This window comes from Geotrypetes seraphini, chromosome 19 (genome assembly GCF_902459505.1).
Source record: "Geotrypetes seraphini chromosome 19, aGeoSer1.1, whole genome shotgun sequence".
Taxonomy (NCBI): Eukaryota; Metazoa; Chordata; class Amphibia; order Gymnophiona; family Dermophiidae; genus Geotrypetes; species Geotrypetes seraphini.
In genome coordinates, this window is record NC_047102.1 from 24,061,256 (window position 1) to 24,075,175 (window position 13,920).

The 13,920-nt window shown below is 42.3% G+C and overlaps 1 protein-coding gene across 3 annotated transcripts in view; it reads right to left on the minus strand.

Moving 5' to 3' along the window:
- Nucleotides 1–12,257, minus strand: part of HPS5 (HPS5 biogenesis of lysosomal organelles complex 2 subunit 2) — a 99,202-nt gene extending 86,945 nt beyond the window's left edge. Inside the window, exons 1-4 of one of the 3 annotated variants that reach the window (XM_033928164.1) lie at nucleotides 12,011–12,257; nucleotides 9,101–9,275; nucleotides 8,708–8,818; nucleotides 3,434–3,498 (exon numbers count right to left, since the gene is read on the minus strand). In XM_033928164.1, the coding sequence (XP_033784055.1) occupies nucleotides 3,434–3,498; nucleotides 8,708–8,818; nucleotides 9,101–9,208 (284 nt within the window). In that variant the 5' untranslated portion in view covers nucleotides 9,209–9,275; nucleotides 12,011–12,257. The other 2 variants (XM_033928162.1, XM_033928163.1) reach the window with 2 other exon arrangements.
- Between the last annotated feature and the right edge of the window lie 1,663 nt (nucleotides 12,258–13,920).

Sequence of the window (13,920 nt, forward strand, 5' to 3'; positions counted from 1 at the left end):
GTTCTTCCTCAATTTTGGGATGTAATTCGTAATGTGCCCAGAATTCAATTGGATTTATAATGCTTCTACTGGTGACTGTTTTCTTCTTTGTGTTTTTGCATATGTGTTTTGCAATAGATTGTTTCTTTTTCCAGCGTAAATCAAAATATCAAATATAATGGTCTGACCATATGCATTTCTCCCATGCTCCTAAACAATAGTGGATCTTTCAGGGATATCTTTGTGTGAAAAAGTGACTATGTCTAGTTGGTGTCCCTTTTCATGTGTTTCCTCCGTATCTGGTATTATAAAACCGAGGGTTGTTAGGAACGTATTAATTTCTGTCACTTCTGGTTTTCCCACTTGCTCTAGATGTATGTTTTTGGCGCCCAGTAGCAGATTATGTGGGCCCCTTAAGGTGTTAGCCGTGAGGAATTCAAAGAATTTTTCTTTGGCTCTTGTCCATTTTTGGGGGGGGGATATAAAAAAGTGTCATTGCTAATGGTTCTTCCAATACGGTGTTAGTGATTTTACAAGTTAGGATTTCCAATTCTTCTGTAGTTTTAAAATCTTTTCTGCTAAAATTGAAAAATTCTTTAAGATTCTAGCTAGTGGAATGATTTTATAACCCTGCGGTAACATTTCTTTCATTATAACATCTGTATCAGATACCATCCATGTTTCCGTTAGGAATAGGAGGTCTGGGTTCTTTTGTTCGATCCAATCATATATCACCTGTGCCTGTTTCTCACGGAACGGGCGTTCAGATAATATCCCTTGAAATTCCCATAGTGTGTTATGGTAGGAGTTTCTGTGCATTCTAACTTTTTTAAAATTCTATTCTTGGTCTTGTTTCTGTATGCTTTGGAAGGTTTGTGGGTGGTATTTGCCACGGCCACGGGGATTTGTAGTGGATCTAGTTCAGAACAATCATATAAGAATTGGTGTGCACCTGATGGTTTGTTCATCTTAATTGTCCTATACCAAGAAAGGTGAACTGGTATTGGTTCAGGGGGCCTTTCATCATTGCACCAGCATCTATAACAAATTAAATAAATTATTCCCAGTATTCTCTTCAATTTGGTTACAGCTGCCATTTTGGTTGAATCTGAAAATGCCTGTGAAGTTCAGTAGGAAGATTGAATTCCTATTCTACTAGATTCTACCCGTTATTGGTCTTTATGTTAGTTAGATGTTTAGTGTTCTACCCACTAATAGTACTTTGTATTAGTTCGCTTTTTTGAGTAGGGGTTGTTATGCTGCCATTTTGGCTAAGATGTTGATGCATATAATAATTCAGTATGGATTTGAAATTCTGATCAAATCTAGTACATTCTGTTAACTAATAACAGTTCTAATCTAGAACATTCTGACAATCAATAGAAGTTCACATTAATCTAGCTTTCAAAGTTCGTTACAGTTATGCTGCCATATTTCTAATCAAGTACATTCTGTCAACCAGTAGAATTTTTGAACCTAGTACATTCTATTGACTAATAGAAGTTCATTTTAGTCAGACTTTCAAAGTTCATTACAATTCTGCTGTCGTATTTGGCTAAAAGCGTAACTGCATATGTAATTCGGTATCGAGTTTGAATTTCTAGTCTAGTACGTTCTGCCTGTTAATAGTATTTCATATTGTTAGACTTAAAAAATTGAGATAATTGTACTTATCAAGTGGACTCGGTTGCACCGAACAGCAGCACGCTGTTCACGCTGCAGGCTTTTATCTGTTCCCTGGCTGGTTCGGGGGAAGCTGGGCTCAGGACTGAGCGGCTGGTCTGCTAGTTTCGAGCGAAGGTTCCCCTGCAGGCTTTTATCTGTTCCCCGGCTGGTTCGGGGGAAGCTGGGCTCAGGACTGAGTGGCTGGTCTGCTGGTTTCTGTGTTTATATGGTGCATTTCTTGTTATTTATGGAGTGGGACAGCAGAGCCTTCAGCAGTACGAGACTGTGTTACTTAAAGCTGCAACTGCTATGCCAGCAGGAAGGGAGGTTTGAAAGAAACACATGATGTACCTGGTGGAGATGGAGCGGGCAGGAAGAGGGAAAGATACCAGGAAAGGAAGAAAGTGGGTCAGAGAGGGAGCGAGTACTGGAAGGGATGGAATGGAAGAGAGATGGATAAAGGCAAGAAGAGAGAGAGTGAGAAGTGGGAAGCAGCAAAAAGTAGAGAGGAGGGAGAGTGTGATGTGAAAGAGAAGCAAGTAGGGAGGAATAGAGGTGAAAGATAAGGGAATTATGAAGAGGTGGGGAGGTAAGGGGCAACAGGTGGGTGAAAGATGGAAACAAACGGAATGGAACCTGTAACATAAGCAAACGAAAGGTAACGGCGGGATGGAAAAAAATCTAGAGGAAATGCCAAGAAAAAAAATTTAGAAATTGGAGGAGAGAAAAAAATTACAACGAATTAAGGATAAGAAAAATGAAAATCTAAATAAAATACTACAAAAGTAGTGAAGGAAGATGATCGTATTAGAAGATGACACATTGTCGTGCCCTGCTGCAGCTACAACTGAAGAGGTGGGGAAGGCTGAGGTTGGTGGTAGCAGGCCTGGGAGCAGGAGAAGGCTTGGGATAGAATGTGTTGTATAAGTGTGTACAAGTTAGAGGGGGGAAGAGAAAGCTAACAATTTCCAATTTGAGGGGAGAGTTCCTAGCTCCCTCCCCCCCCAAAAGCAGGCAAACTACATCTATGAAACTGGAATGTCATAAGGAAACACCACCTTATATTATGCGCTTACAAAAGTCCTTCAGAAACCATTAGTTTAAGCTAAAAAGGATCAGTCAGTACATAAGAACATAAGATTTGCCGCTGCAGTTTCAGACCATGCCCAGCTGCAGTTGTCCACCATGCCCAGCAGTCCACTCCCGTGGCGGCCCTTAGGTCAAAGACCAGTGCCCTCTTTGAGTCTAGCTTTACCTGCATACTTTCTGGTTCAGCAGGAACTTGTCTAACCTTGTCTTGAATCCCTGGAGGGTGTTTTCCCCTATAACAGCCTCCGGAAGAGCATTTCAGATTTCTACCACTCTCTGGGTGAAGAAGAACTTCCTTACATTTGTACAGAATCTATTCCCTTTTAACTTTAACGAGAGCCCTCTGGTTCTCTTCACCTTGGAGAGGGTGAACAATCTCTCTTTCTCTAAGTCAATTCCCTGCTTTTCTGCCACCGTGGAAATGTATCGGAACAATGTCTTCCTTTTCTTCGCTTGGTTTCTGACCCCAGCTGGCTCCTACCAAAAATATTAGGACTCCAGTTCCAGTAGAGATTCAAGGGCAGCTGCATCCAAACAGGATTCTAGCCCCCAAATTACCTAAGGCTAATAAAATTGTTATTTATAGCTACCATCCTCTTGAAAGAACCAGTGTAAAAGTGTTGTGTGTTTCAGCATAGCACAAGATAGGAAAACCAGGCAAAGATGCTTAGACAGCTATTTAACAATGAAATGTTTCTACCTAGTAGCCACAGCCACATAATTGTCATCGTGAGGGCAGCACGCCACACGGGATATAGCTCCTTCCTGCAGAAAAAAAAATCATGAAGAGTTATCTTTTTCTACAGACACTTAAATACTTTATATATTGTTGTCTGTTTTGTGTTGTGGCTTGGTAGGTTCTTACTGCTATTTATAAAAGTTATAATATTTTTCACTTGAAATACTACAAAGTGATTGCAAATATTTTATTGCAAACTCCTGACAAGATCATCTTACAAACTATACTATACAGAAATCTCCCATCACAGGAACAGAACAGAAAACCTCAAATTCAGTTTTTCAAGCTCAAACCTGGCTTAATGTTCCCAAGCAAAATGGAGTAGACAAAAACAAAAAAAAAAAATCCTGCCATTTGCAAAAACCTATAATAGAGAAAACAAAAAGGCAACCTAGTCACATCAAGGTTTGAGTGGGGGACACTCAGGACGCCAGAATTGGCTCACACCTTACAAACCAGAATGAAATAAATATGATATATAATAAATTATTATATATAATATATTATAATATATTATAGGGTGCTCTTAGTGTGAACCCTCAGTGATAGAAGCGCAGCTCCGACACTTCACTTCTGGGTCAAGGCGGTAAGCCTCCACCCACACACCATCATTGAGCACCCTAAGTGTGCTGAAATTAAAGGGACAGAAGTCCACTAAATCAAACAAATCAACCAATCAAAGTGAGTAAATCAAACTTAACACAAACAACCTGAGTGACCCCCACACAAACCCTGCCAGCCGGACCCCCCGAATCGCACAACAAAGTCAAAAAAACATACCAAAAAATGTCAAAAAATATCAAAAAAACACAATACTTATCTGAAGCTATCTCGCAGCCTGAAAAACACAAACAACCGCGCCAGCTGGTTTCGGGAGGAGCCCTTCTTCAGGAACCTGACCCCCGACGGGACACGAACAAAGAGGTCGGCTGGAGGGCGGGGTGCCCGAGCGGAAGAGCACGCCGCCTAAAACGAATCTACGAGTGACGTCATGCGCAAACCAACCAATCACACACCCCTAACAGTCCAACCAATCACACACAAGGGCAAACACCCACCCATACATACAAACTTCCTAGACAAAGAACATAAAACATGCTGAAAACTATTGGAAAACCCCAGCCAAAGAACCCCCCCACACACACACACTGAAACCCAAAACCCAAATAAAATCCAATGACCCTGTTAAATAATGGTATTCCATTCCACACCTTCATTAAGGCCGTTGGGATGGACAGATTGTAATTGGAAGATCCAATACTGTTCCCTGAGGTTCAAATGGGCCTGTCTATCCCCCCTGAAATCCCAAGGAACTTGCTCAAGCACGAACCAAGACAGATCGGTGAACCGGTGACCGAGTTCAACACAGTGCGGTACAAGGGGGGCAGAGTGAGATCCAGTACGAATCCGGCTCCTGTGTTCTTGCAATCTGACCCTAATTCTTCTGCTGGTCCGCCCCACATAGCACAACCCGCAAGGGCAAATGATGACGTAAACTACCCATTCAGAATCACAAGACGTTTGAGATCTGAGGTAGTAAGTGCGTTGAGTCCGGGGATGTTGCCAGGTAGAAATAGACAAAGATAAAGGGCACATATCACAATGCCCACATGGTTTGTGACTGCCCCCAATATGAGCCCGACTCCTCGTGGCCAATAAGTCCTTCAGGTTTTTAGGACGGGCATAAGCTATACAGGGAGCCTCCTTGAAAACAGAATGGTGATCAAGGACGTGCCAGTGCTTTCTCACAATGTTCGTTATCTGGTGGGCTTGGTTGGAAAACGATATAACACACACCTGCTGATCTAAAGGTGGCCTGATGGCAGGAGCCCGTAATAACTCAGGGTTAGCATAGCGAGCTCTACGATACGCTCTTCTGATAATCCACTCAGGATAGCCGCGGGCCTTGAATCGCTGGAATAATAACTTGGCTTGAGCCTTGTACTCCCTCAAAGAAGAGCAAATACGACGAATCCTGAGGAATTGCCCCACAGGCAACGATTGACGCAACCTGACAGGATGACAGCTGGTGTAATGTAAGTATGAAGTCCGATCCGTGGACTTCCGGAAGACCGTAGTAGCCAGTTGCCCCTCGTTTTTGCTAACCCTGGTATCCAGATAGGTGACACTAGTTGCATTGACAGTAGCAGTAAACTTTAAATGCCTATCAAGAGTATTAAGCCAGGTCAAAAACTCATAAAACCTGGCCCTAGTGTCAGTCCATATGAGAAACACATCGTCAATAAAACGAAGCCATGTGGCAATGTGTGTCATCCACCCAGACGGGTATAACAACTGTTCCTCAAAATTTGTAACATAAAGATTAGCCACACTGGGGGCCATGGCTGTACCCATGGCTACCCCATGCGTTTGGAGATAAAACTCCCCACGCACTTCAAAAAAAATTTTTTGTAACACCAGGGTGGCTAATTGCATGAGAAAAGCTTTAGTTATACGATGATGAAGAGGCCCCGCTATTGCCTTTTTGTTTTCTCTATTATAAGATTTTTGGCAAATTTGGAGTGTATTGTTGTGGATTTGCAAAAACCTGTCAATAGTTTATAGCCATAAGTTTCTCTGCAATAAAATAGGACAAATGTAGTTTGTCTTTAAACTATGAAAATCTCTGTGGCTATTTTGAATGTAGACACATTTCCAAGGGGAAACTACCTGTATTGCTTTGATTATCCATAAGAACATATGACTTGCCATCTCCAGATCAGACCCTGGGTCCATCAAGTCTGGTGATCCGCACATGCGGAGGCCCCTCCAGGTGTAACCTGGCATAGTTTTAGTCCCCATATCACTGTATGCTTCTCAAGGGAGATGTGTATCTAATTTACCCTTACCCATATCATTCTATGCCACTCTTTAAGGAGATGTGCATCTAGTTTACCCTTAAATCCTAGAATGGTGGATTCTACAATTACTTCCTCTGGGAGAGCATTCCAAAAGAGTGTCTGGTTTTCTCCCATGCTCCCTCCCTGCCCTCCACTGGGGAATGCATACATCCTTTCTGCAAGCAAGGATTCTTTTTTAAAAAGTAACATCTAAAGAACATTTCTGCTGGCAAAGACTCTAAAATCCCAATCCCAGATATTACATATTGGCATATTTATTTTATTTGTGCACCACAAAGTCACAAAGGGCTATATTCACTTACCTGACTCTCCGTGCCCAATCCGTGCAAGCCCGACCAATTCACCAAACAAAAAAATTAAAACACCCCCTCCGACCGCATGGATCGCTACTGTGCAATCCTGATGCATGCGCAGACCATCTGCTTTCCCAATAGATGGTCTGCGCATGCGTTTGGGGTTCATTTTTGCTGGGTTTAGGGGGATTTACTGGTCCCTGGAAAAGCGGAGACTTAGAGGAGACATGATAGAAACCTTCAAGATCATGAAGGGCATAGAAAAAATAGACAGGGACAGATTTTTCAAATTAAGGGGATCAATAAGTACAAGGGGATACTCAGAGAAATTGAAAGGGGAGAGATTTAGAACAAACGCCAGGAAGTTCTTTTTTACACAGAGGGTGGTGGATACATGGAACGCGCTACCAGAGGATGTGATAAACAGGAGCACGCTACAGGGGTTCAAAGAAGCTTTGGATAGGTACTTGGAAGACAAAGGGATTGAGAGGTATAGATAAGAGTAGAGGTAGATTATAGGGATGGGATTAGAGGTAAGTTACAAAATTAATCAGGGACCACTGTTCAGGCACTAGGCCTGATGGGCCGCCGCGGGAGCGGACCGCTGAGCAAGATGGACCTCTGGTCTGACTCAGCGGGGGCAACTTCTTATGTTCTTATGACTCTCCTGCTCTGGAAGGGTAATCCAAAGGCAGCAGCCTCTTTAAAAGCAGGCAATTATTGCCTCTCATGCTCTCTGCCACCCTTCTCCACAGTGCAACTCTGCTTTAAAACCATGGACTCACACTGCGAGGAAGGGCGGCAGAGAGTTGGGGCGGCAAGAGAAGGGCTCGGCTGGAAGGGGCAATAAACGTACTCATAAGTGAGTGTTTGATATACAAGAAGAGAAGCCACAGAACCAAGTCACAGAGGGGCAGAGAGCAGAGATGGGCTGCAGGGCTAGGATTTCAGGCCCGAGGACAGTCAGAAAGGATGTTTGCGACTGTCCCTAGCAATCGCTTCTTGTGTTGATCGGCCAACCCAGTCGGTTTCAAAACTTTCTTTGGTGAACCGCATCACTGCCTACTTTGCATGCCGTTCCTCTCATTTGCATGCACGAATCGGATCGGCACAGAGGTAAGTGAATCGGGCCGGAGTAAAATCAGGCCGCAAACCGATCGGTACACGATCGGTTTGCTTAGTGAATCTAGCCCAAAGTATTAATCAGTTTACAATAAACTTAAAATGCAATGGAACAAGACACTTAAGAAACTGTCAGAAATTCATGAGTAAGAGAGGTAAAATATAGCAAAACAAGCAAACACCATAATGTACATTAAACAAAGCAGAATACAAAAGGAATAAACAAAAAAGAAATTGTCTTTTAGATCTACCAACTGTGGCCATATTCTATACCTTAACTTAGATGTCGGTAAACACCCTACTGGCGCCTAAGTGCAAAACGCTATTTAAAAGGTTTTTTAACAAAATTCAAGGTGTCTACTCACGCCCCCCAAAAAAGGCACCTGCATAGAGCCTACAGAGGCACTTTACAGTGGCGTTAGGTGTCAAAGCGCCTTCATAGGCACAATTCACGTGAAAGATATGCGCCTGAATTGTAGGCCAGGGTTTTCAAGGCCTACATTTCCGGCACCTACCTCTCCTGAAGGCGCAATTCTATATATAGTGCATCGTGTGACTGACATGCAATTAAGGCAGCCGAAGACAACGGCGCCATTTATAGAATTCAGGCTTATGTCTTTAAAGTAGATTTAAATCTAATGTAAGAAGAGTCTAATCTCAAATAGACAAGCTGGTTCCATAAAAACACACCCACACAACCAAAAGCAGAAGAGCAATATAGTGAAAGAGTATCTGGCCTCCTTTCTTTACACTGAAGAGAACATAAAAAGTGAGGTGTAAAAAGCCAAAGTCTTCTGGTTTATTCCTACATATTCATCACTGACTAGAGGCCTTTGGCTTTTTACACCTCACTTTTTGTGTTCTCTTAAGTGTACTGCAGTGAGGTTTTTCCCCCCTTTTTTTATGTCCTCACACAAAAAGATCAATTTCCTTCATAAAATACTGCTTGTTACTTTTACCTTATGAGTGAGAATAAGCCTTTGCTTCCAGCCATCTTTCTGGATAAGATTCAGTCCACCACCTGAAGTGCCCAGAGCAAGCCATTTGCGGGATACTGCTATACAAGTACACTGGAAAACAAAATCCCAAACCAAAACAATAGATCACAGCTAGATCTGTCAGAATTCCACTAAGTGTGATATAACAGAAAACAAACACTGCATGGCTCAGTAAACATGCATGATTTTTGCTTTTTATATATACTTATGTATTCTGATATACATCATCATTTGCTAATTTCTGATCTGAATAAGGTACAGTATTGGCCTAATATTTATATAAAGGAACCAGCACGGAATCAGAACAATATGGTGCCACTTACAAAGGCCCCACACAATCACATCTATGCTCACCTTCAAACGACTAGAGTCCAGCCGGAGTGCAGACAGTAATGGATCCAGAGTCTCAAATTCTGCCAATACATGGCTGCAAGATTCTGGTACTAGTGGCACAGATGACATTTAAGTATGAAAGGTTTTTGGCTCTTGTTGCATTGATGGTACCTTGTATTTACATTATGTGTCTCTCCTGAAAGATAATGTTTTACTTCAAAACAATACTTGTTTGACAAGAAAGCACACAAGCTTCCCATTCACACCAATTATTTTGATTGCCTTCTTTTGGATCAGCAGAACAGATCTATGTTAGCCGCAGGCAAACAAAGCCAGTCTTATGATAAGGCTAAATGTGCAGCAAGGCTCAAACTTGGAAAATATCAGTTACACTAGCAGGGGTGTCCAATGTCGGTCCTCGAGGGCCGCAATCCAGTCGGGTTTTCAGGATTTCCCCAATGAATATGCATGAGATCTATTAGCATACAATGAAAGCAGTGCATGCAAATAGACCTCATGTATATTCATTGGGGAAATCCTGAAAATCCGACTGGACTGCGGCCCTCGAGGACCGACATTGGACTAGGCACTAGGCCATCACATTGCACTAGGCCATCACATGCTAATACATATAAATAGTGCAAAAGCAGCAAAGGCAGAAATGAGGGTATCCACTTGAGTTTTCATTTTTCCCACACATCTTTTGACATATTTACAGTTCAAAGCAAGCAACATTGAACGGACAAATATTACAGGGTGCCCACAAAAACACTCCTTGATTTTAAAAGGTTACAAAACCAAAATTTATTGGAATATTCTTTCACCTTTGAGGCTATAGTTTCATCAACTCATAAAGTTTCATATGGTATCTGTCGATTACATACACTTGATGTGCGCCCCACCTGTTACTCAGCAAACATCGATGCGATAATCGAGCTTGGACCAGATTCTCTGAAGCATATCCGGCTCAATCACGTTTATAGCTTCAGTGATGCGGTCCTACAGATCATCCATAGTTGTGGGTAGTGGAGGTAAGTATACTCTGTCTTTCATATACCCCCAAAGGAAAAAGTCACAAACAGTAATGTCTGGTGATCTCGGGGACCACCTGGTCATTTTGTCGCGTTGCATTGTCTGAAGGTTGTAACTTCTGCAACAACTGCAGTTTACAAGGGTGAAAGTGCAAGCGATTGTGTAAAATCTTGTTAACCGTGCTTTTTGGGACTTGTATTTGCTGTCATCTTATTTATAAACATATTCCAATAAGTTTTGATTTTGTAACCATTTAATATCAAGGAGTGTTTTTCTGGGCACCCTGTATTTCAATGACTCAGGATCAATACTAAAGTGAGAACAAATACAGTACGGACCAGAACCAGTAAATGGCATCCAAAGTTAGGTAAGATCTGCACTAAACTAGTATTCTATAAAGCAGTGGTCTGAAACTCAAACCCTTTGCAGGGCCACATTTTGGATTTGTAGGTAGTTGTAGGGCCTCAGAAAAAATAGTTAATGTCTTATTAAAGAAATGACAATTTTGCATGAGGTAAAAGTCTTTATAGTTTATAAATATTTTCTTTTGGCCAAGTCTTAATAATAATATTGTAATATATAGCTAAAGAGACATATGATCAAGAAATTGTTTTATTTTACTTTTGTGATTATGATAAAAATACTGAGGGCCTCGAAATAGTACCTGGCGGGCCGCAAGTTTGAGACCATGCACCTACATTATACCTTGAAGTGTTCGGCAGAAGCCCTACACTAAACACACACACAAAAAATATACTGCTAGCAAATCAAAGATACTCCCCGATCCCGATCCCAAACCATCAACTCTCCTCAGAGCAGCAAAGCTGCTGTCTAAAAGCCACAATCTGATTCTTCCTCCATCCTGGAACTTACCTGGGGGTATTTCCTTGACCTGTCCCCTTCCATACCTGCTCTGTTGTTACCTCAAAGGAGTCAATCTGTCAAATAAGGGCATCTACTCTTTATCTGGCATTTCAACCTCTACTGATAATACCATGAGATTACCACCAAGAGTTAACAGCTGCCATTTTAAACCCAGAAAAGGACAGTGTAGGAGCAGGAAACCATTCCTGTTACATCCCTAGATACTCCTGAGTAAGCCCTAAGGGGGGGAGTATGGGCACAGAAGCATAGCTAGACTATTGCCAGTCCTGACAACTAGCTTGTGGTATTGTTCTAGCTCTCAGTTCCATTCACATCTCATCTTGGTCCATGCCCTTCTCAGATCCTATCCATGCCCATGTTGAACAGCTAGTATGAAATCTTTCCCCATTTGCAATCCTTGTTAAAATGACCCCCCTGGCAGCACAGTTTAGCAAACATGTTCCAGAAAATGCAGATGCAAATCTCTGCAGTCCCTTTTCTACTAAGCCAAGGGAGAGGAAATACATCTGCAATTCGCTTTGTTTGTTGTCACCGCATTTTCTCTAGTCCATAAAAGACTTTCATAAATTACCAAAACAGAAAACGTTCCAGCTCAAGGCTTAAAGACACGGCTTAGCAACTTTTATCAAGTGGCATCCTTTTTATATTAATTCATCCAGAGGGAGAAAGAGATCATGGTGGATGGCCATTTGGCCTTTATCTGCCGTCGTGTTTCTAAGATAAGTAAAAATTCAACACCCATTCTTTTGTGACGCACATCACAATATATTATTTATTTATTTATTTTTTTTGGGGGGGGTTAAATATATTTTATTAAGATATTTTCCAAAACAGAACAACTGAAAAGTAGCCAATTCACAACACAGTTATCTTGGGGTTTAAGTTACATTTGGTGGCAACTCTGCATTCGGTTCGGTTGCCCTCGCGTGACAAACACCCCTCTTCATACGCATTCGGGGATCACGCACTCCTCCCTCGAAGCATCCCCGCCCCATCCTGAAGTCAAACTCATACCTCAGGTCTCCCACCGCCATGCCCACTTTTCTGCTCCAGCGCTTTAGTCCATGCCGGAAATAGGAAGTGCGCCTAAGGGGCGGGGGCAGGACCTGGAGAGTTTGAAAGCATTGCGTCAGAAGAGGGCGGGACCCCCAGAGAGAGAGAGGAAGCCGCGGACTTAGAGAGCGACGCGGAATTTGCCAGGGACGGGACTAATTCCTGCGGCGTTCACGTGGGAGCCCGCGAACTTCTCAGCGATCACCTACCCCCCCCCCCCTCCGGCTCCTCCAAGACGTCCGAGCACCGCCTTCTCTTCGCGTCCATAATTCGGCGCAGCCGTAGCAGAGGTTCACGCGCTGACCCGTGAGCCACTTGGCTTTCACGTGTGCGGCGACTTCCCAGTTGCCAAGTTTATTCATTTCTTGTTACAGCATAATCTCAAGGGACCTGGAAAAGGAAAGATTTATAAACTATAAAGAGTTTTACCTTATGCAAAACTGTCATTTCTTTAATAAGACATTAACTATTTTTTTTCTGCGGCCCTCACATTTAAAGTTTAATATCTTTCCTTTCTCAAAACTGACACATTGCAATCACTATACTGAAAATAGAATCATTTTCCCTACCTTTGATGGCTGGTGACTTTATTTTTCTGTGCTTTTAACTATGTTTCCAGGTCCTTGTCCTGTGACTGTTTTTCTCTCCGTCTTCACTTTCTGCCTTGCATCCATCTTTCAAAAGACATATAACTGACCATGTAAATAAGACAAGCCTATGAAGGGTGATCAAGAAATATTCAAGTTTATTAGGATTTTATATACCGCCTAACAAGGTTATCTAAGCGGTTTTTACAATCAGGTACTCAAGCATTTTCCCTATCTGTCCCGGTGGGCTCACAATCTATCTAACGTACCTGGGGATATGGAGGATTAAGTGACTTGCCCAGGGTCACAAGGAGCAGCGCGGGGTTTGAACCCACAATCCCAGGGTGCTGAGGCTGTAGATCCAACCACTGTGCCACACACTCCTCCAAATTTGTATAAAATTACTCAGAGATGTGAAATTCTGAAAGGAAGGCTACAACTGCTGTGACTTGCAAACAAACACATCATAGCTGGGGAGACAAAAAGATAACTTCTTGCGATTCAGACCACCAGTGAATCGCAAACAAACGCATCATAGCTGGGGACTCCCCAGCTATGATGCGTTTGTTTGCAAGTCATGCAGTTATGCCATTCCAGCACTAGTATCAACTAGGATTCAATCTGAACCAGCTTACATCGGGTCCCCTGAAACAGGGAATGAAACGGGGCCACGTTGGGACCCCCTCACTCCTAAGCTAAGTGGATTTTTTTCATCAAGTATGCAGTGACGTTTGCATAATATTAACAACAAGAACAAAGCAGTTATTTTGAACTTTTGAAATAGTTTGAACTTTTTAGCCTTTCCAGGTCGTGATCAAAAAAGATTTTTATAGAATAACAATGACTGGAAGGTAAACTCTTTACCCAAGGGAGGTTTTGTAGCCTTCCTTTCAGAGTTTCACATCTCTGAGTAATTTTATACAATATTTCTTGATCACCCTTCAAAGGCTTGTCTTATTTACATGTTTGTCAAATAATATCCCTGAATGCAATTCAGTAATTGCATCCATCTTTGGCATTAACTTAATTTTCAATTTTTCAGCTTTCTTTTCAAAATCTACATTTCCATGTCTTACCTTCCCTTATCTCTCTATTCTTCCGTCCCTATTTCCATAGTCTGACATCTCTTTCCTTTCTTTCTCTCCCTCCCTTTCCCCTGGTATGGCATCTGTCTCCTTCCCTCCCCCCATGCCCTGCATCTCTCCCTCCCACTCCATGGTCTTGTATCTCCTTTCCTTTCCCTTCCTTGGACTTGGCATCTCTTGTTCCTCTCCTCTCCCTTGT